This window comes from Pipistrellus hanaki, assembly GCF_964339955.1.
Source record: "Pipistrellus hanaki genome assembly, chromosome: 1".
Taxonomy (NCBI): Eukaryota; Metazoa; Chordata; class Mammalia; order Chiroptera; family Vespertilionidae; genus Pipistrellus; species Pipistrellus hanaki.
In genome coordinates, this window is record NC_140503.1 from 32,065,816 (window position 1) to 32,088,083 (window position 22,268).

At 35.6% G+C, this 22,268-nt stretch overlaps 1 protein-coding gene across 1 annotated transcript in view; it reads right to left on the reverse strand.

The window, feature by feature from the left end:
• Window positions 1–5,706: 5,706 nt before the first annotated feature.
• The window catches only part of LRRC9 (leucine rich repeat containing 9), a gene marked incomplete at its 5' end in the record, with an annotated part of 83,696 nt that continues 67,134 nt past the window's right edge, over window positions 5,707–22,268 (reverse strand). The window contains 6 exons of the mRNA XM_084905347.1: window positions 5,707–5,801; window positions 6,658–6,826; window positions 9,434–9,578; window positions 15,169–15,309; window positions 16,865–16,933; window positions 20,885–21,102. Of these exons, the coding sequence (XP_084761473.1) occupies window positions 5,744–5,801; window positions 6,658–6,826; window positions 9,434–9,578; window positions 15,169–15,309; window positions 16,865–16,933; window positions 20,885–21,102 (800 nt within the window). The 3' untranslated portion in view covers window positions 5,707–5,743. The remainder of the gene's footprint in view (window positions 5,802–6,657; window positions 6,827–9,433; window positions 9,579–15,168; window positions 15,310–16,864; window positions 16,934–20,884; window positions 21,103–22,268) is intronic.

Consider the following 22,268-nt stretch of genomic DNA (forward strand, 5'->3'; position numbering starts at 1 on the left):
TATTTAAAAATAAATATAACCATAAATGGTTTATATAACCATAAACTATAATTAGTTTACAAAAATAGTTAAGGTCATCACTAACCTTTTCTCTTATTTGTAATGTTTAATAATGTAACTCTGCTGGTATAAAAGATTTTTAAACAAATTGGAAGTTAATTAGAATTATAATATTAAAAACCAGATGTAAATGTAGAATATTATTTGTAAAAGCATTGCACATTAATTTTTTTAATGTTAATTTAAAGAAGTTACCAAACTATATTATCCCAATGGGCTTTTATACAGAGCATATGGAAATACGTTTATTTTTAATGATATAATATAAGAAAAAATCTATTCTAATATTTAAATTAGTATTTCAGAAGCACAGGTATCTTATATGGAAAATAATGATGTTAATAAATTGGCTTTTTTGTTTTACCTAAAAGAGAATATAGTTAAGGTAAGGCCTAGTAAATAGAACATAAACAGTAAATAATTTTATTTCAGGTAATTAACATTTTCAAAACTACTTCTTTCTACGTTCCTTTGACTGTAGCATTTCCAGGTTATAGCATTTCATGTTTTTGCCAAAAAGTTATTCATTTTATTTTAATTAGAAGGAAAAACAATTATCAAAACAAGATTTTAAAATAAAAATGTACAAATTAAATCTGAGAAATGTCTATAAAACAATTTTATTCACAAATGAAAAAAAAGAGTAAGAATAGAATAGTATAATTCATATATTTATAAGATTAAAAATTATAGAAATAATATATTATTAATAAAATAACTGTGTGCTTCTGGCTGTCAGCAAACTAAAATTGCAATTCCATATAGGTTTTCTTTAAAAATATTTCAATAATGGAGAAAAGTGCAGAGAGGAACAGGGAAGGTAATTAAGCACTACAGCATGAGTAACAGGAAGATCTAATGTTTTAAAACATTAAACACTTCTCATAATGTATGATACTTATGAATAAGCAGTGAAATGTCACGTTTCTTAAATATAAGGACTAATTTAAAACTAGTCATGAGTGCCTGCAAGCACTCACAAAAATCTTTTCACAACCATAGTTGATTTTGTATCAATAGAGAAATCCAGAACTATAAAAATAGAATTAAATAAAGCTCTTATTGAACAATTAATTATAGTTCTTCATATATTAAAATCAGAAGATTACTCTGGCATCATCTATATTCAAATCAGCGTAGTAAGCTCCTAATCAATAGTTAAAGTGCCCTAATTTTTTAGCTTTCTATGTTGTTTATGAAATTATCTTTGAATTTAGAACAAGTCAAATAATCATGTATATGACTGCATGCAAAATAAATCTATCAAAATATTTATTGGGAATAAAATACTAATTTTACTGTAGAAATTTTCCCTAAATACACCAGAAAAAAGTGAATTGTTTGCAGTTTTTACATACACTAGGGCTTTATAACAGCTGCTTAATGGCACATTAGTAAGAATCAAATGTCAATTTACTTGTAGTAACTGAAAACCAATGTATTTAGAATTGAAAAAAATCTAGGATTTGGTGTGATATCCTCTCTTTTCCTTTTAAAATGAATCCTATATAATAAAAGGCTAATATGTAAATTGTTCCCTTGACTGGGAGTTAGGGAGTTCAACCAGGGGATGGGGGGCGCGGGCAGCTAGACCCCACCTGTGCACGAATTTGTGCACTGGGCCTCTAGTTTATAAAGAGACATTTCATTTCTACTTCATATGGTTGTTATTAGAATAAACCATGTTAAAATATGGACTAGTGGTTTCTAGATTTAAAGCACTATCTGTCTATTTTGTTGCAATGAGTTGTGAAGTGTGTTACAAATAATTTATACTATAACTAAAAATTTTAGTCTGGAACTTACTTAAACAATTTAGAGCAAATCTAAAGTCACTTCTACAAAAGCATCCCTCATATTCAAGTATATTTTCATTGGCTTTATTGAATAAGAAAGGGTGAAGTTATAGCTATTGTTTTATATACTATACATAACCAATGGCTAAACCTAGATAGGTATTCCCAGAGGAGTATGTTGTATATTATGTCAGTATCATCTGCCATCAGAATGACTGTGCTAAATTGTTAGTAATCACTCCTTATAAATTATTTTATATATTTATATTAGTAAATTATTCCACATAAATTATTTATTATACATTTATATTAAAATATTTCTAAGGTTGGGTTTGTGTCTATTTTCTGTACCTAACAATACTTAAATACATGTTTATTATTATTCTTAGAATGACTATCAAATTATATATTTCAAATTAATTTATCTTTAAGGAGAAATTCAGATGTGTTTTAAAATGTTTTAAATAAGCCGAAGCTGGTTTGGCTCAGTGGATAGAGCGTCAGCCTGCGGACTGAAGGGTCCTGGGTTCGATTCCGGTCGAGGGCATGTACCTTGGTTGTGGGCACGTCCCCAGTAGGGGGTGTGCAAGAGGCAGCTGATCAATGATTCTTCTCTCATCAATGTTTCTAACTCTCTATCCCTCTCTCTTCCTCTGTAAAAAATCAATAAAATATATTAAAAAAAAATAAAAATAAAATGTTTGAAATAAGATATCTCAAAATTTAATAATGTGTACATAAGAATGAAATTATAGATCTGAAATATTTTATAAATTAATAGGAAAAATAGTTTTAAAATGTCAAATGTTAAGTGGATGCTGGATAATGAGTTGGTTTTTTTCTTCCTTGTACTTTTCTATTCTTGTAAAGTTTTTTCTAGTGAAAACCTGTTACATTTATTTGTCTCACCCAGATTATTTTAAAAAATACATTTTATTATAAAAGTGAAATATATTTGGTATTTCATTTATACATTATCATAAAAGAAAAAAAAAAGACAGATGATGTCTAGTTAGTAACAAATAGTGAACAGCAGACCCTTATCACTACACAGTAATGTAGGCAATTGTCAAAACTAAAGGGCAACAAAGACATCTTCTGGACATCTTAAGAACTGCACAGTTGTTTTTTAAACAAAGGATCTTATTTCTACCTAAGAATAATATTTTTTTAAAAACCACACATTAAGAAGTGTAAAATCAATTTGTATTGGGTTTGAAATTTTAAATATTAAGTGATTTAATTACAAACATACAGTCTTTAAAGAAGAAAAGATACAAAGTTGTTGCATACACATTGAAATTCATTTCCAAAATATCTTTAAAACTATTTCCAGATAAATTAAAAATACAAATATTTTAGTAAAATTAATTTATTTTCATGTAAATAACATAAAATAGTATGAAAACTATATGCAATGTTGAACCAATATTTGAAGAATGTAAAGAGAATAGGTCTGAATCATGGAGCTCATTTATATTAAAATCTGATTGGTAATTTATTCATTAATTAATTTGAAGAACTGTATTTAACAAGCACATTGAACATCATATTTGATTTGTAATATGTGCTAACACTATGCAATGTGATATTTTAGAAAAATTATTTCCAGTGAAATATAATTATTAAGGGTCCAAATTTTAAATGTCTATTCAGTGTGAACATGTTCTTTTTAGCCTAAAACTGTTTGTAAAATTATAACACTATAGGCAATTAACAAATTAAGAAATAGCACTGTTATTCTTAGAACATGAATGACTGATTGAACTCACAATTAGCCACCTTCAGGAAGCGCTAGCTATTGATGTCCAGATTTGCCTCTAAACAATTCTTAGAACAAACCCAGTTTGAGGATTTTTTCCCCAAGTATAGTCCTAAACATACTAATCTGTGATTCTACTAGTTAAACTCAACTTGCTTTAGTAATAATTGTATTTGGTAAGAACTGTATGCTTTAGTTTAAGGTAACTCCAAATGAACAGATATTTTACAAATGAAAGTATGCTTATTTCCTAAAATTGCATTTCTTAGTATCTTCATATGATAGGCCACAATGAAATTTGAAAACTAAAGGTTTCTAATTCCAGGATTAAATATTTGAGCCTTTGGACTTTTATGTCACTTGTATCATTTTAAATTGTTGTATGATATTAGGTCTAGTAATAATTAATGTCGTTTTCTAATACCTTTTTAAATCGAATTTATTTAAACAATACAACAAAATTTAATCAACAATATAGTTGCCGTTGTTTTCTACTACTTGTGCCCAACGCTCAGGAAGCATTTTAATCCCTCTGTTGTAAAATTCTTGTGATTTTGATGCAAAAAATTCGGTCAATGCATTTTTGAGGCATTCTTTATTATTAAATTTTTTTCCAAGAAGAAAGTTTTGCAAAGAACGAAACAAATGGTAATCGGAAGGGGCAATATCAGGAGAATATGCAGGTTGAGGGAGAACTTCCCATTCCAACTGGCGCAGTTTTTCAGCAGTGATTCTTGCAGTATGCGGTCGTGCGTTATCGTGGTGAAGAATTACGCCCTTCCGATTAATCAGCGCGGGTTCTTTTTCTCTTAAAGCTTGGGCTAACCTTTCCAATTGGGCACTATACACTGCACTTGTAATAGTTTGGTTAGGTGGTAAAAGTTCATAATGAAGAATTCCTTTAAAATTCCACCAAACACACAACATCACTTTTTTCGCATGCAAGTCAGTTTTGGCGTGGGCTGCGGAGCCTCATTTTTGTCCAACCATTGAGGCCGCCTTTTCAAATTAACATACAGCACCCATTCTTCATCTCCTGTAATAATTTGCTCTAAAAACGGCAAACGGTTTTGACTAGAGAGGAGCGAACTGCAAATTGTGACTCTTTGATTACGGTTGTTGTTGGTCAACTCATGAGGAACCCGTTTTCCAAACTTTTGGACTTTGCCAAGTGCACGCAATTGATTGGAAATTGTTTTCTGTGAACAATTTAAAGTTGTCGCAAGCTCTTGTTGGATAATTTGAGGATTTTGCACCAAAAGAGCTTGAAGAGCTTCTTGATCAAAATTGGACACACGGCCTCGACCACTCTTGTCATCTAACGAAAAATTTCCCTCGTGAAATTTCTCAAACCAACGCTGGCATTTTCTGGCGCTAACTGCATCTTGACCAAGAGCACTACAGATGTTTTTTGCAGCCTCACTTGCTTTTCTTCCTAATTGGAACTCGTAAAGCATGCAGTGCCGAATATGCTCTTCATCCGCCATCTTCTTAGCCCTAGTTTTGCAACAAAAACCAAACCAAACACAAACTTTTTCAAGCAAAACTTGTTCATTGCACTTCACACGTTCTGTAGATACCACGTGTTTGAAGGTTATGTCAATACAAGTCAACGCCAAGCAAGATTTTAAACGAATGTTTAAAAACGACATTAATTATTACTAGACCAGATATAATAGTTAATAATTTTTTTCTAATATAGAAATGTAATGAATAATTAAGATAACCATAAAGAAAGTTTAAGAGAGAGCCAGTGTGGCTCAGTGGTTGAACATCGACCCATTAACCAGGAAGTGATGGTTTGATTTCCTGTCAGGGCACATGCCCACGGTTGGGCTGGATCCTCAGTAGGAGGTGCGCAGGAGGCCGCCGAGCCATGATTCTCTCTCACTGATGTTTCTATTTCTCTCTCCTTCTCCCTTCCTCTCTGAAATCAATAAAAAATATTTTTTAAAAGTTAGTAAGTGAAATTCACTCAGGGTGACAAAGATTACCTTCATATGAAACTGAAATGCTTTAGTAACATAAGTAACATGATTCCCCCCCCCCCCCCCCCCCCCCGCCCCCCGATTGTCTGCTAGTTTTAGCACAACTACTAAACAGAAAGAGATTTCTTGGTGTATGTTCATTTCTCTTTAGGTAGTGCCATTCTATTTGTTCTTGTGAAGTGTCTGCCAGGAATTCTGTCAGAAATAAAATATTTGAGTCAAATAATGGTGACAATTTCTTAATGGATCAGTTAAGATAACTCTGCAGTAAGTAATTTCTGTATTTTATATGTGTAAAGTTCAAAAAGATACAAAAGAGAAAATGATCCTAATTTTTGGCTATCTAAAAATTGGGAATTGGGTTATCCTTAGGACTCAATGGGACATGACTGATTACAGCAGGGAAGTCAGTACAGCAAGAGCAAGGCCTAAGCTAGATCTGCTGCTGAATATGAGTATGTCCCTCTAATAGATGTCCTAGAGGCTGGTGACAGGTAACCATTGGAAATGAAGGCAAACAGATTTTGGGCAGCAGAGTGAGTTCTTAATGAGACGTAGCAGCTCTTGGGCATTGAGCTGGCCTCTAGGGCTAGAGTCTAGAAGGAAGGTAGGGCAAATAGGATAAGGAGAGATATGAAGAATTTACAAAATTCGTTGTGATTTCAGAGTGTTGAAATTATTGTTTAAAACATAAGTGAACTGCTTTGCATATTCAGTGAGTAGAAGTGACTTGGGAGAGAATACAATTAAAAGCAGTTCCCATGTAATTATTTCAATTTTCCCTCACATAAGTACTAGGTGAGCACTCTTCTACCTTGATAGCCATTCTAACTAAGCCTTTTTGAATTATGTTGCAAATATACTGGACTTCAGGAAAGATTTGGTGAATGTGGAATAAGAAGTCTATGCTATGTAATAGTTTTTCTCAGTTCTCAGAATGAATATGCAATAGTATATAACAATATTTCCTATTTTTATACACGATTTGTAGATTTAAGAAAGTTTTTTTTTTAATGATGAGGAATTATATTAAAGCACAGAATAGCTTTACCTTCCCTCATCTTGGTTGCTTTGGTACATTTGTGCAGTTGGAGATGTCGTATTCTGATGTGATAAAAGAGATGGAGAGAGATTTATTCCTCTGAGTTGCCGAAAAGCTATTTCTGCATGGATGCTCCGAGGATTATTTGTCAGAATTCCTGCACTCTTGTTTTTTTTGTCTGAAATTAGGAGTTATGAGACAATAGATACATTAAGTAATAAAATAAATGATAAAAATTTGTCCTTCAGCTGAATGTATGCGACACATACTTCATAAAATGAATTAAATTTTTAAATAAATATAGAATTGTAATATATTTTTAGCACTTAATACTGCTTAATTCTCTGAGCTAGTGAAACAAATTGATCCTTTTCAGCTTTTTAAAGTTGAATTTATTGGGGTTACATTGATCAATAAAATATATAGGCTATAAGTTCTACAGTACCTCACCTGCACATTGCATTATGTGCTAACTATCCAAAGTCTAGTCTCCTTCCATCACCATTCATCCCATTTATCCTCTTCAATTTGCCTCTTTAGGTAATTTTTAAGAATATAAATATCAAGAGCTGTGTACTATAATAGATGTATAGATAAAGTGACCATAATTCTCAAAATAAAAACTGACAAAGCATCCTATATTATAAAAGGCTAATATGCAAATAGACCAAACAGCCCAACAACTGAACAACTGGTCACTATGACATGCACTGACCACCAGGGGGTGTACATGGAACTTGGCAGGTGTTGGCCATGGTGGGATGGTGGAGCAGGTGAGTGGGGACACCTTACCAAGGCAGGGCACAAGTCACTGTCATCGGGGCGAGCCTCTGGTGGTTACTGAAAATTCTTTGCTTATATCTGCTGCCAGCACCGTCCCTCTTGGCACTCCTAGCTGGTGCGGGAGCTGCCACTTGTACCCGCTGCCGGTACCTGGCACCAATATCAATTGCTTGGCACCATCAGCAGCTGTGAGCAGTGGCTGCCAGCCCTGATCGTCCCCGAGGGCTTCTCCACCTCCCCCTGCTCCTGAGGGGCTTCAGGGCAGCAGCCACCGCTCATCCCCACTGACAGCACTGGCCCTGTTTGCACCCGTTGCTGGCGCTAGGACCCATTGCTCCGCGTTGTCAGCAAGTGCGAGTGGGGCTGGCACCATCAGAGTGTGGAGCGGTAGCAGTGGGAATTGGGCTGACAGCAGTTAGGGGAATGGGGGCCATGGCAGGAGGGGCCAGGCAGGGGTGTGGAGGATGGGATGAGACCCAACCCTGTGCCCACTGCAGCCTCTCAGCCCACAGTTCCTTTCAAGATGCACAAATTCATGCACTGAGCCCCTAGTAGAATATAAGAAATAGGCTCTTTCCAGAAAATCCTAAAAAAATAGTTGCACAATGAAACTTGAAGAAAAGTATTTGAGAAGGAAGTTTGGAGATGAATCCAGGGTTGAACTAATGCCATATATATTGAGTAGAGACCCAGTGCATGAAATCTGTACACTCGGGGGGCGGGGGGGTGTCATTCTACCATTCGGTCAATTTGCATATTAGCCTTTTATTACATAGGATGACTTTCCTGAAGATGGCATTATCATGTTAAGGAGCCTAATAATTTGGTACATCCAGCTTTACAGGTAGCTCTATTTACTGGATAAAAGCATAAACATTCTGATTATGATTAAAACCTTGAAACCATAGGTATGTAGAAGTATGAAAAATAAATTAAAAATAATATCTTAACAGAGTAAATTATGTTGGGTTTCTTTTAACTGAGTTTTCTTTAAAAATAATCTCATAGAACAATTTGTTATTCTTAGCAGACTCTTAGATCTTTTTATAGTTATTGTGATGTCCAGTTTTATTGTCCAACAGTGGCCTGAGCAATGTGGAATATTAAAAACAATGAAGAGTCCTAACTGGTTTGGCTCAGTGGATAGAGCATTGGCCTGTGGATGCAAGGGAACCAGGTTCGATTCCAGTCAAGGGAATGTACCTTGGTTGTGGGCACCTCCCAAGTAGGAGGTGTGCAGGAGGCAGCTGATGTTTCTCTCTCATCAATGTTTCTAACTCTCTCTTCCTATTTCTTCCTCTCTGTAAACAATCAATAAAATATATCTTTAAAAAAATAAAAGCAATTAAGAGATGAGCCCCTCAGAGAAGGAGTAGCTAATCCCACTTTCACCAAATAGTTGTCAGTGAAGATCTGGAATTAGGGGAAAGGTCTGACCTAAGCCTGAATTAAAATGTACATAGTAGAATGAACCATTTCCATGCCCCGTCCTTGTAGCATATTTTCTCCTTTAGAACTCTACCTCTTAAAATTCTACACTAGTATTGTCTCCATGAATTTTTGGTTTATGGTTTCAAGGATAAAGTCTGATCTTTTATTTCTAAGATATCTTTCAAACCAGTTATTCTCAATATTTTTAAACCTCTATTTTCTACTTTTAGCAAGATGTCTAATGAACTGGTTTTAGTTGTCATTTGCTATAAAATATACAAAATGAAATAAAAACTTTGAAAAGAAATATCAGGAAATAATTGTGCAAGTATCACAATGTTCGAATTGCAAGCAAATGTTTAGTTACAGAATATTAATAGTTGAGCAAAACCAAAAAATACTACAGACTTCTTTGAAATCAGAGTGGCCAGATGAAACATGCAAGTTTAAAATGCAAATTTAAAACATGCAATTTTAAAGAGTAATTGAAATTAGAATTTTGTTTCAAATGATGTGGGTTTTGTTATTTGTTTGTTTGTTGAATATTCACTTTGAAACTCTGTCAAAATACCTTCAACTTCAGGAGTTAAAGTGAAGTCAGATCCCAAGTAATGGCTAAATCCACCAGGCAGAATTATATTTGTTATCTTTATGGGAGAAGTTTTCACTTGGCCAAATGGTCCACCATCCATAGGAGCGTTGGCAACAGGAATAAACTATGTAATAAAATAAAAACAATTAAGAACCCTCACCTCCAAAACTCAAGTCAATAGGTTTAGTTCTACCACAGCCCCACTTGATAATAATTTTTAAAAATTTATTTATTATTTATTTATTTATTTATTTATTTATTTATTTATTTATTTATTTTAGGTTATGACATATACTTGTCTAAACTCACAGTTAGTAAGAGGCAAAATCTGTTAAGAGTCTTTGGGTCTTAACTTCCCACAGAACACTCTGTTCTGTCTTTTCAGATGCATTGTATTCATCGCTAGAATCCAATGTGATGCACTGACCACTTTCCAAAAGATCTTCATTAGGAAAATGTAGAATTAAAATAAAAATTAAGGCTTTTCCCTTTGTAATGTTTTTTTTTTTTTTTTTTTTTTTTATCTGAACAGAAACTTCTGGATGGTATAAGTTATATTTTCTGCATCTTCATATCCTCACAATATCTCATCAGAAGCCTTGCAGTGAATTAGTTTTTCAAAAACAATAAAATGAGGACTAAGAAAAGCATCTTATAACAACCACTTGTAATGATTATGCTCCCTCTCTAAATAGTGTTAAGTTAGTTGAGGATTAAGGGGCTTTTTAAAGGATTTCGGAATCCTATATAATAAAGAGGTAATATGCAAATTGACCCTCACAAGATGGCTGCCTATGAGCAGCCTGGCAGGGGGGTTAGTGAGGGACTACCAAACGACTGAACAGCAGGCTGTGTGGGGCAACCAGGCCAGCATCATGGGGAAGGAAGGGGGACAGTTGGGGGCAACCAAGCCAGCAGGGGGGGCAGTTGGGGGCGACCAGGCTGACAGAGGAGAAGGTTGGGGGTGACCAGGTTGGCAGGGGGTGCAGTAAGAGGCGACCATGCTGGTGGTTGGGGGGTAGCTAGGGGCAACCAGGCCAGCAGGGAGGGGCAGTTGGAGGTAACCTGGCTGGCAGCGGGGGACAGTTAGGGGCAACCAGGCCATCAGGGGGTGGGGGAGCAGTAAGGGGCAATCAGTCTGGCATGCAGAGGCAGTGAGGGGTGATCAGTCCATTGGGGGCAAGGGGTGTGTGTGTTAGGGGTCACCAGGCAAGCAGCCAGATAAGCAATCAGGAGCCAGTGGTCCAGGATTGTGAGAGGGATGTCTGACTGCAGGTTTAAGCCCAATCCCTCGGTTCGGACCTAAACCAGTAGTTGGACGTTCCCCACGGAGTCCCAGATTGGAGAGGGTGCAGGCTGGGCTGAGGGGACCTCCCCCCCGCCATGCACAAATTTCACGCACTGGGCCTCTAGTCAGTAAATAGAGGAGGGAGACTCTTGGTTTCCCTAGAAATTTGTGCTTGCTGTGTCTTCATTAAGACTGATACTGTTTATACTTTTTTAAATGTAAATTCTGAATATATGATAATTTATTTAGAGACATAGGCTTTTACATTTGTATAAAATAACCTATTTCCTTCATATTTCAGTGAGTGTTGTTAAGAATGCAGCTTTGTAATGAATACTAAGACATCAGAGCTTTTACTAAAGCTGGCAAGTCCCAAATTCCCTAAACTAATTCCTTTCTGGGGCTCTCTCCCATTACTAATCTAGAATGTTGTTAAATTTTCTTCTGAAACCAAACCACCAAAAATGTGTTGGTTTAAAGGACAATTTTATATTTCATTTATTCCTTCTTTATTTGCTGCTAAAAAAAGAAAGAACAGCAGCAACTTCAACAACAAAAATATATAAAGATAACTAATAAACTTCAAAAGTATTCTGTCTCCTAAACAACTAAAAGAAATAATGCCTCAATTTTGTTCTAGCCACGAAAAAAAAAAAAACACTGAATCTTAAAATAGGTTTCCCTAGAATAAAGACATCAAGTTCCCCATTTATATTACTGACCATGTGTTATAAATTTTTTAAAATTAAATGTTTACTTATAAAATAAGTTAACATATATAAGAACTTAATTTTTATATATGGCTCTGATTCAAATGGCAAGAATAGGTATCTAGAATCACTCAAGACAACATCATAGCATAGTAATGGGAAAATGAGTTCACTATATGAGAAACAAAAAATAGGCAACAAGTAAACCCTTTAGTGAAATAATCATTGACTCAAATTTGAGTTTATGTAATTTTTCTGCTATATTAAGTTAATTAATAATATATATGGAAATTAATGATCTTTAAAGTTATGCTAAGTAATATCATTATATGTAATTTAGTGAATTTATGTGTAATGATATGTAATTTTTCAAATTCGGTCAACATTACCTTGAAATAGAATTTATAAATTTTAATGTGATGATTTTTATAGGTCTCTTACTGGAAACCCTCCACATATATGGTTTGGTAGGCAGAAAATCCATCCCCCCCCAAAATGTCCACACCCTAATCTCCAAAACCTGTGACTACAATACCTTACAGGGTAAAAGGGACTTTTTAGGCATAATTAAATTAAAGATTTTGAAATGGGTAGATTATCCTGGTTTATCTAGGTAGGCCCAATACAATTATAAGATTGTATTTGGTCCTTGTAAGAGGGAGGCACTAGGGTCAGAGTGAAAGATGATGTAATTTAATGATGGAATCAGAGGTCAAAGTGATGCCATTGTTGGAAGAGGGCCATGAGCCTCTAAAAGTTTGAAAAGACAATGAACAAATTCTCTCCCAGAGCTTCTAGAAAGAATGCAGCCCTGCCAATACTTTTGATTTTAGCTTAGTAAGACTGACTTTTTTTTGACTTTTGACCTTCAGAACTATAAGGTAAAATGATTGAGTTGTTTAAGTCAATAAATCTAAGGTAATTTGTTATAGCAAGAACAAGAAACCAAAGTTTTACAGTCCTGGAAGCAAGTAGTGACTTGCTCCAAAAAAATGAAATAGAGAAAGGGAAGGGAGGCTTAAATCACTGAACTAAATTTTATTTGATTATTTGTTGTCCTTTGAAAGCCTGGAATTTGTGACAGTAATTTCAGTAGATGACCTTAGATAGGTCTCTTTCTTATATATATCATACAGATTAGTAATTAAAGTTTTTTTTTCACAAAACATAGTTTTTGAAAACATTTTTTGAGATATAACCCACAAATGAACCAGATTCCTTGACTTAATCTAGCTAATCTTTATTAACATTGTACACCTTAAGTTTCACAGGCCTCCATAGTTACTTTGACCTATACTAGAATCTTCTTGGTTAATTAAAAAAGTCAAGGTTAATAAAAGTGTTAGGGAATAATTAAGAATTATATATATACATATAATTCATATTTCTCTTTAAAAATTGTAAAGTGTAAACTACATGCACTCAGCAATGTTTTGATGAAGATCCAAGGTCTTCTCTATAAGCAAGAGTCTCTTGATTGGTATTTTATCTGATTGCTTGTGGATAAATTGCATGTAAGGTTTTGCCTAAAATGTCTAATTTTGGTTTCTTTAAAGTAGCAAAAATTTAAAAGACATCTGGAGAAAAATTGAAAACAAGAATCTGTCTAGATTTAAAAAAGAATTTTCCCACATCTTTTGTCTGAATCTATCATTTTCTCTCATATTTTGCATTTCCCCTCCTAATCTAATTTGACATTGTGTGTGTGTGTGTGTGTGTGTGTGTGCGTGCGTGCGTGCGTGAGAGAGAGAGAGAGAGAGAGAGAGAGAGAGAGAGAGAGAGAGAGAGAGCTTGGTTGACCTTCCAAAGTATCCTGTTTGGTTTTAATAGAAACAGAGAATTAATAATTTAAAATTTGCGTTTATAGTGTATCTGCTTATTTAAAATAAGAGAACATTAAATTTGAAAACACACATAGCCAACTCTTGAAAAATCTGTGAATCTATTACTGAAAGCTGAAATGGACTGGAGAGCAGTATAGCACATTCAGTGTGTTCTGAGACTTGGTTTGTTTTACAGAGGGAATGGAGAGAGTCGGATATTCTAAGTGAAAGCATCTATAGTAAGTCATATCTCTTTCCTCAGCATAGCTCTTAGAAGTAAGCTTTGTTTGCTAAGGTCTATGCTCTCTGGCTTTCACTTACATTGAAGGTTCACTTACCTTCTCACTGCCCGTCTCCCACCAAGATACTAACCAGTCTAGGTCTTCATAATCTCCTTATTGGATTATTTTAAAAGCCATTTAACTGGTTTCCCTGTCTCTAGACTCTTCTTCCTAAATACTTGCAAAAGCATTGCTTTAATCATGCTGCTTCATATATATATATATATATATATATATATATATATATATATATATATATATATATATATATATCATAGCTTTATGTGTTAAATTTAGTCTTTGGAGGATGGTCAATGATAGAATTTCCTTATGATATGCTTTGGTGGCTTCTGTCTTCTAATTTCTTTTCTATCATTTTTAGGAAAGAATACCTTTTTAGGGTTCATGGGTAAAAGCCCAATTATCTTGCCAATATACAGAAAAAAATATACACATCTATTTTGTTAGATGAACTATAGTCCAGAGAGTTGTGGTTAGAATTCCTTCCTTCCCTTCCTATCTGCTAAGTGGAAGGGGTTTTGCTAGTTTCTGTTTATAAAAGTGACTAGAGGCCCGGTACATGAAATTTGACAGGGGGGGGGGGGGGGGGGGCTGTCCCTCAGCCAGGCCTGTGCCCTCTCTAAGTCCTGGACCCCTTGCTCCTTACCACCTGCCTGCAGTGGAGGCAGGAGAGGCTCCTGCCAATGCCGCTGCATTCGCCAACCATGAGCCCAGCTTCTGGCTGAGCAGTGCTTCCCTTGTGGGAGCACACTGACCACCAGGGGGAAGCTCCTGCATTGAGTGTCTGCCTCCTGGTGGTCAGTACATGTTATAGCAACCGATCGTTCTGCCAGTCATTCTGACATTCAGTCGATTTGCATCTTAGGGTTTTATTATATAGGATATGTTGTTGTTTCTTACCTTAGAGCATTATCAGACATATTGAGAAAGAGGCACACATCTACACTAATAAAAGAGAAACATGCAATTAACCATCACTCTGCTATGTCCAGCAGCCAATCAGGAGGGAATATGCAAATTAGAAGAAGAAATATGGTGGCTGCCCAGCTACTCCAGGCACTTGCTATGAGAGGGAGGGCAGGGGGTGAAGGTATCTATAGAAGTGGCACTTTGCCTGCAGCAAAGTAGAAGACTGCAGACTCCGGAGTCTTCAGTGAAGATGAAGATGGCAGACTCTGGCTGGAGTCTGCAGCAAAGGCGACAGACACCGGCTGGAGTGAAGGCCTAGGTCCCAGGTGTTGGAGGAAAACCGGTACTAGAAGCCAAGGGAGGGAAGGCCTATTGCATGAATCTCTTCATACAATGGGCCTCTAGTTTTAAATAATTAGCTTTATGTCAAAGCATGTTATTAGTAAAAAGAGCTCTCCTGGCTTGTGTGTGTTGTGTGTGTGTGTGTTGTGTGTGTGTGGGTGTGGGTGTGTTTATTCACCAGATCAAGCCTTTGATAGTAATCACTGAAAAGATACTAAATAATCTACAAAAACATGATGGCCTAGGTTTAAATATTTAAGTAAAAATGCACAAGATAGAATATTTATTTATTAATAATGTATATATTTAAAAGAAAAAGTATAAGTAATATAATTATTACCGAATTTTTCTTTGCTTGTAGTTCAGAGAAGTGAAATTCAGCTTTCGCCCTATCCTCTGAATTCACAGGAATTCCATCTAACATCTGTAAGTTAGGTAGTCGAAATATAAGCACATGGCGATGTACTATTTTTCTAGAAATCTGATTAAAGAGAAAAATAATTTATTTCTTAAGAAAATCTTTTATTTCAAATGTTAATTTTTATAGAGAAGTAAGTTTAGCATGGACAACAAAGAGGTAGGTGATACACATATGAGCTCCCTTTGGAAAGATTTCTCAATTCCCTGTTATGCTAAATGAAAGTTAGAAATTTTATTTTTTCTAAATAAGGCTACCATTTGGAGGTTTAGTCTCTTTTTTAGAGTACATCTATAATAATAAAAGTGTAATATGCTAATTGGACTAGATAGCTGAACAACCTTCTGGACGTCCTTCTGGATGAAGCCGAGTCTGTGAGGGCTGAGCTCTTTGCACTAATTTTGTGCATCAGGCCTCTAGTATATAATATTGTTCATTAATTCCAGACAATCCCACCTCAAGAATAGGATCCTATATAATAAAGAGGTAATATGCAAATTGACCCTCACACCATCACAAGATGGCTGCCTATGACCAGGCCAGCAGAGGGGATTAATGAGGGATGACCAAATGACTGAAGCAGGCTGTGTGGGGTGATCAGGCTGGCAGCTGGGGGTGCCATGAGGGGCGACCAGGTCAGCAGGGGGGTCAGGAAGAGGCGACCAGGCCAATGGGAGAGGAAGTTGGGGGCAACTAGGCAGGCGGGGGTTGGGGGGGTGCAGTTGGGAATGACCAGGCTGGCCTGGGAGAAGTTAGGGGTGATTAGACTGGCAGTAGGGGCAGTGAGGAGCAACTAGGCCAGCAGGGAGGCAGTTGGAAGTGACCAGGCTTGTAGGGGGGAACAGTTAGGGACAGTCAGGCTGGCAGAGGGGGGCAGTTGGGAGTGACCAGGATGGTGGGGTGGGGCAGTTAGGAGCAACCAGGCTGGCAGGGAGGGAGAAATTGGGGGTGAGCTGGCCGGCAGTGGGAGGCAGTTAGGGTCTACCAGGCAGGCAGATAGGTGAGCAATTAGGAGCCAGCAGTCTAGGATTGTGAGAGGGATATCTGACTGCCAGTCAGACATCCCCCAAGGGCATCCCTTGAGGACATCCCTCAAGGAGTCCCGGATTGGAAAGGGTGCCTTCAATGACTCCAACAGGAAAAGTGGCAATTTCTTCCAAAATTAATTTAAATTTGATGTAATTCTAATTAAAATATCTAAGATTCTCATATAACTTAAGAAGCTGTTTGCTAAAACTCATAGAAAGAGTAAAGGACCAAGACAGTGAAGAAAGAAAAACAGAAGGTAGAATAGAAAGAGAGGTGCTTACTCTATCAGAGATCAAGACTTAAAAAAAACTTTAGTAATGAAGACAGGGTAATATTGGTATACAGAAATTGGCAAATAGGCCAACGAATATAATGTAGAACCCTAAAACTGACCCTCATATATATGACAATGAAAGTTTCTATTGGGACTGAAATATAGATGAAAGAAGACACTAGTCAATGAATTGTGCTTGGAAAACTCTGTGAATACATAAAACAAACAAAATTAATCCTTCCGCACTTTATCTAAAATAAATTATATACACCTATAAGTAAATTAACCAGTAAATTAGAAAAGCAACATACTCACTGGATTGCCATAAATTGTAAGCTCTCTGAGAGAAGACAGACCATCGAGCTTTTCCAGTTCTGCTAGGTCCTATTCGAAAGTAAATAAGTTATTATTTGGTAAGATCCAATATCTTCAATTTAAAGCTAATTATATATAAGTGTTGGATTGCAGCTAGCTCATGATTGAATCCTGTGAAGTGAACTTAAGTGACAATATTCTGTATTATTGATTAAAGACAAGTCTGTGTAATATTGATTCCAAACACATGATTGGCAGAGATGACATTCTAACATAGAAAGAGGCTGTATAGAAGCAGTTACTAGAAAAGACAACTTTTTTTTTTCTCAGAAAAGTTATGATCTATTCCAGGACTCTAATTATAGTTTATTAATTTCCTAGAGCAGTGTTTCCAAAAATGTGGTACGCGTACCCCCAGGGGTACAGGAAGAGTTTGGTGGGGGTACGCGTTGCACCGGAGTTTGGTGGGGATATGCACTGCACCGTGCTTAGCTGCACCTAATTCTATGTTCTCATGAGTACGAGGGGTACTTAGCGTTAAGAAAATTATAGAAGGGGTACACATATGTCAAAAGTTTGGGAAACACTGTCCTAGAGAATTGACACAGAAGTGTCAATTCTCTAGGACAGTGAATCAGTCTAAACAATTTCAAATGTGTATATGCAATACAACCTTAACCATAAAGAAGCATGTGATACTGAGTGGACTGCATTCTGATATATTTGCTGGGAATATATGTAGTTGAAAACTATTTCTCTAGTTGAATTACTTGCCTTCCCTAGGATTGGATTATTTATTTAATATTGGTGAAAGTTTGCAAATACTGTACATTTTAGTTTTTTGCACAGAAAGTTCCAAACAAGATAAATCCAAAGAGACCCACACCGAGACATATTGTAGCTAAATGATAACAGTTAAAAATAAAGAGACAATCTGAGGAAGGCAAGAGAAAAATGAGTCACATAAAAGGAAATCCTATATAGCTATCAGCTGATTTTTCATGAGCAACTTTATAGGCTAGAAGGGAATGGCAGGACATCGTTAAAGCCTGAAAGAAAGGAACCTACAACATAGAAGAGTTTACCCAGTGAGGTTATCATTCAAAATTGAATGATAAAGAGTTTTCCTGACAAGCAAAAAAAGAGAAAGGATTTTATCACTATTAAACCAGCTTTATAAGAAATGTTAAAGGATCGTCTCTAAGTAGAAAAGGAAAAACCATAACAGAAATAAGAAAATTTGAGAAAGGGGGAACCTCACAAAGCCAAATATTCAATAAATACAGCAAATCAGACATTTAAAAAGCTACCACACAGGTTAAATGAATGCTTAAAAGTAGATGCAATTGTTCGATGCCAGATAGGGGAATCATTTAGACACAAGGACCAAGCAGGACTATAAAGATGAATTAAATAACATCTTTCAACTGTGATCCTGTGATTCTTCTTGCAGAAGCAAGACTATTGGCAACAATTTTCCAAAACATGATAGCTAAGTCAAAAGCACCACACTGGAATATGTTATCAAGAATATGCAGTGTATGAAATACTTTAAAGTAAATTAATGAAGGACTGCATATACCTTTTTTTTTTTTTTTTGCATATACCTTTTTTGGAAGTATTATTTTGCTAATTTTTCTGTACTTTTTCCCTTCTAGGCTATAAATCATTGTTTATTCAAGGATTATAATCTGATTGGCCAGTTGTGGAAACTAATGCCCATCCATGTTGGTATGAATCTAGAGAGAAGATTGCTCCCAAAAAGAAAAGTTGAACCTAGAGTTAAGAATTTTGAAGAATATAATATTTTCAGTAGAATTAAACAGAATCTCCAACTTAACCTTATTCTTCTCAGTTCATTTCCCCCAGCTAAATGTATGGTTATATTAAGGCATTATAATTTGAATGGTTAGAAGAAGTTTAATGGTAAAATGATCAATTTAAATTCAATGAAAAAATACCATTTCAAGGACACAATAAACAAATAATGGCTGATAATAATAAATACCCCTTCAATCAATGTGCAATCTCCCATGATTTATACTAGCAGTTGTCCTCTAGCTATCTTAAATTTTGATAATAAACAAGCTTGACTAAGCATTATACTGTTTACGTTACTGAGGAGGAAGGAGCTATATCAGTTGATCTGCCATTCATTCACTTTCTTTAGTGGGTTAACATGGTGGGGAGGTGGGTTAGAGACATTTCTAGGGAAAAGCAGGTTACCCCATCTAAACTCCTTGCAAGTACATAGATAACTAGATGTTCTGTCAAATAGATCAATGCTATTTACTAGAAGGTCCTTGTTTATTAGGTGCTCTTAGCGGATCTCTCTGGTTAAGGACTGTTTATAATAAATAAACCTAGGATGTATAGAATTATCAGGCATGGCTCCCTATAAAATGTCATATAAACTATAAATAAAACACTCCCTTGTTGTATGGGATCATATCATTCAGAGGTCATATTCTAAACTGGACATTTTATTCTAAGCTGGACAGTATGTGTGGTGTGGAAAGAAAGGACCTGAAAAGCCATGGGAATGTCCCAGGTCCTGTATATTCTTGAAATTATTTGTAAAGTGTGATACTGGGGAAGATCTTTGATTCATGTAAGTCTAACTTGACAATCCTTTGTGTTAACTCAGTTGCTATTATTGGAAAGATTATTCATAGGATAGCAATTTTCCTAATTTAGATTTTTGTGTGTGTGTGTGTGTGTGGATAAAGTTTTGTAAGAATCATTGGGTTTGTAGTCTTATCTCAGATGAATTTTGTTGAGCCTTGATAAAATAATTGCATGATGTTTTTTTCCTTTGAATGTATATTTTCTAGTTGAAATGTAGAAAAGGGTACTGCTCATGATTTCCTTCTAGCCTCAGACACCATCTAGCCTAGATCACCTCAGAAATGGCTTTCTGAACTGGACAAAGTAGAGCCACAGACAAATACTGATTGTGTACCTATTATGAACCAGGCTCTATGTATACTGACACAAATGTGGGCAGGACAGACTCAGTCCCTGCCCTTTGAGGCAGCCCACAGTCCATTTTGTCTTGGAGTTTGTCTTAGAGACATGGGCAGAATAGTAAAATTGATAAAAGGAGGACTAACGGATCATCACCCAAACACTGAGAGAAACGTTAGGGCTGCATAAAGTTATGCATACTAGTACTTTTAACCCTCTCATCTGCATACTATCTCAGGAAAAAGTCTGGGCAAGCTCAGGTGGGGCAATGGCCTAGGTTGAATTTTGAACTGTTAAAACTAAGGCAGGATCCTAAGAAAGCCTTGAAGGGGAGGGGGGGAATGGAATATTAAACCATAATTAGGAATGATTGAAATGTCAGGTGGAACAAGTCCATATGTGAAGTTTAAAGGACCAGAGGAAGTCTGGAATTGAGATACAGAAATAGCATGGACCAAGAGTAAGTAGTCAAGAACAAAGGCGATCTCTTAGAGAGAACTGCTGAGAAGAGTCTTAGGACATTAATATATATATATATATATATATATATATATATATATATATATATATATATATATATGTATATAATTTCAGAGAGGAAGGGAGAGGGATAGAGAGATAGAAACATCAATATGAGAGAGAATCATTAATTGTCTGCCTCCTGCACGGCTCCACACTGGGGATCAAGTCTGCAATCTGGTCATGTGTCCTGACCAGGAATTAAACTGTGACCTCCTGGCTCATACTTTGAAGCTCAACCATTGAGCCATGCCAGCTGGGCGAGCCTTAGAACATTTAGAGCTAGCCTTTTTTTAAAAAAAATTTTCCCCAGGTGGATGCATGTGGGTTGGTTGGATTTATAAGTCTAGAAGCAGAGTGGACATCTTTTCATCACAGGCTATTTATAAGCCTCTGTATCACAGAGTATTTATCTGGCGTATAAATGATAAGTAACCTAACTAGCAAAGTTTTCACTGGTGTATTTGGAAACTTTATGTTCAGAGGAGTTAAGTAAGTCTTGTAAGTCTCCTAACAAAAACAAAATAATGTTACCTGGATTTTATTATATCCTAGGAAAAGTTTTTCTAGTTTTAGCAAAGATTGTAAGTTGTTCAGCTCTCGTAGTCTGTTTTCTTCCAGGTGAAGTGCCAGGAGGGAACTTGGTCTGGCAAAGGCACTGTCATTAAATGCTCTGATGCGGTTATGGTCCACTACCAATTCTTGAAGTACTAGTAAGTTGTCAAGCCCTTCAACTTGAGTGATTTCATTCCCTGAAAACAGAGGTCATGATATATCAAGTGAGCCCAAATTTCCTGAATAATGGATTATCTGTCTTAATTTAAGTATTTTTCATACATTTGTTTTTGAAAAAGTATTTAAAGGAATATATTTCCAAGGAGAAATGTGTGATTTTTAAGAAGGTAAACTTATCATCAAACAATATTTTGTAAAATTTTCTCTTTATGTTTGAAAGATTAAGATGTGAGATACACAATATCTGTTCAGTAATTAAGTACTAAAATAGTCTTAATTACTGTTTTAACAAAAGTAGATATATAAAAGTGCCACAAAAGACATGCTCCTGAGTATATCTGATGATTCTAGTAGGCATTCAAATAGGTATATCTAATTATTTATTAAAATAAATGAATTTGTTGTAAGTTGAAAAAATACACCTTAATACACTTTTTCATAAAAACGATATTTTATACTATAAACACATTAAAAATTAAGAATTCATTACATAATTTTAAAACTGCAGTCCTCTCTTTAAAAAAAATATTTTTATGGACTTTAGAGAGGAAAGGAGAGAGAGAGAGAGAGAGAGAGAGAGAGAGAGAGAGAGAGAGATACATCCATGATGAGATAGAATCATTATCAGCTGCCTCCAGCATATCCCTTACTCGGGATCGAGCCCACAAGTTAAGTATATGCTTGTGATCAGAATCGAACCCAGGACCCTTTAGTCTGCAGGCCAACTCTCTATTCACTGAGTCAAACCAGCTAGGGCTCAGTCCTTTCTTTATAACCTTTGAGTTCTCTCTACTGTAGCAATCAATAGCTTTCTAAATATTAATGATCGTTTATATGAGAAGATGACTCTTGAGTTGACAAAATACTTTTAAATATGTTTCCTATTAGAGTCCCAAAGTAGGACAGGATAAATAATGTTTTTTAATGATCATAATACTAAGGATCAGAGAAGTTAAGTGACTTCCTCAAAGACATAAAAATGGCAATATCAGGCCTAGAACTGATCTTTCCATACTGCAAATGAGCGACTTTTCCCAATGACTTTATTCTGCTTTAGTAGCCCCTTTTGCCCAATTTCCTAATGAAATAATGAAATACATATGGAACTATTTTTTCTCCCCTAATATATCTAGTCAGTCATTAAATGCTAGTGTTTCCTTCTTTGAAACTGTGGTTTGGACTC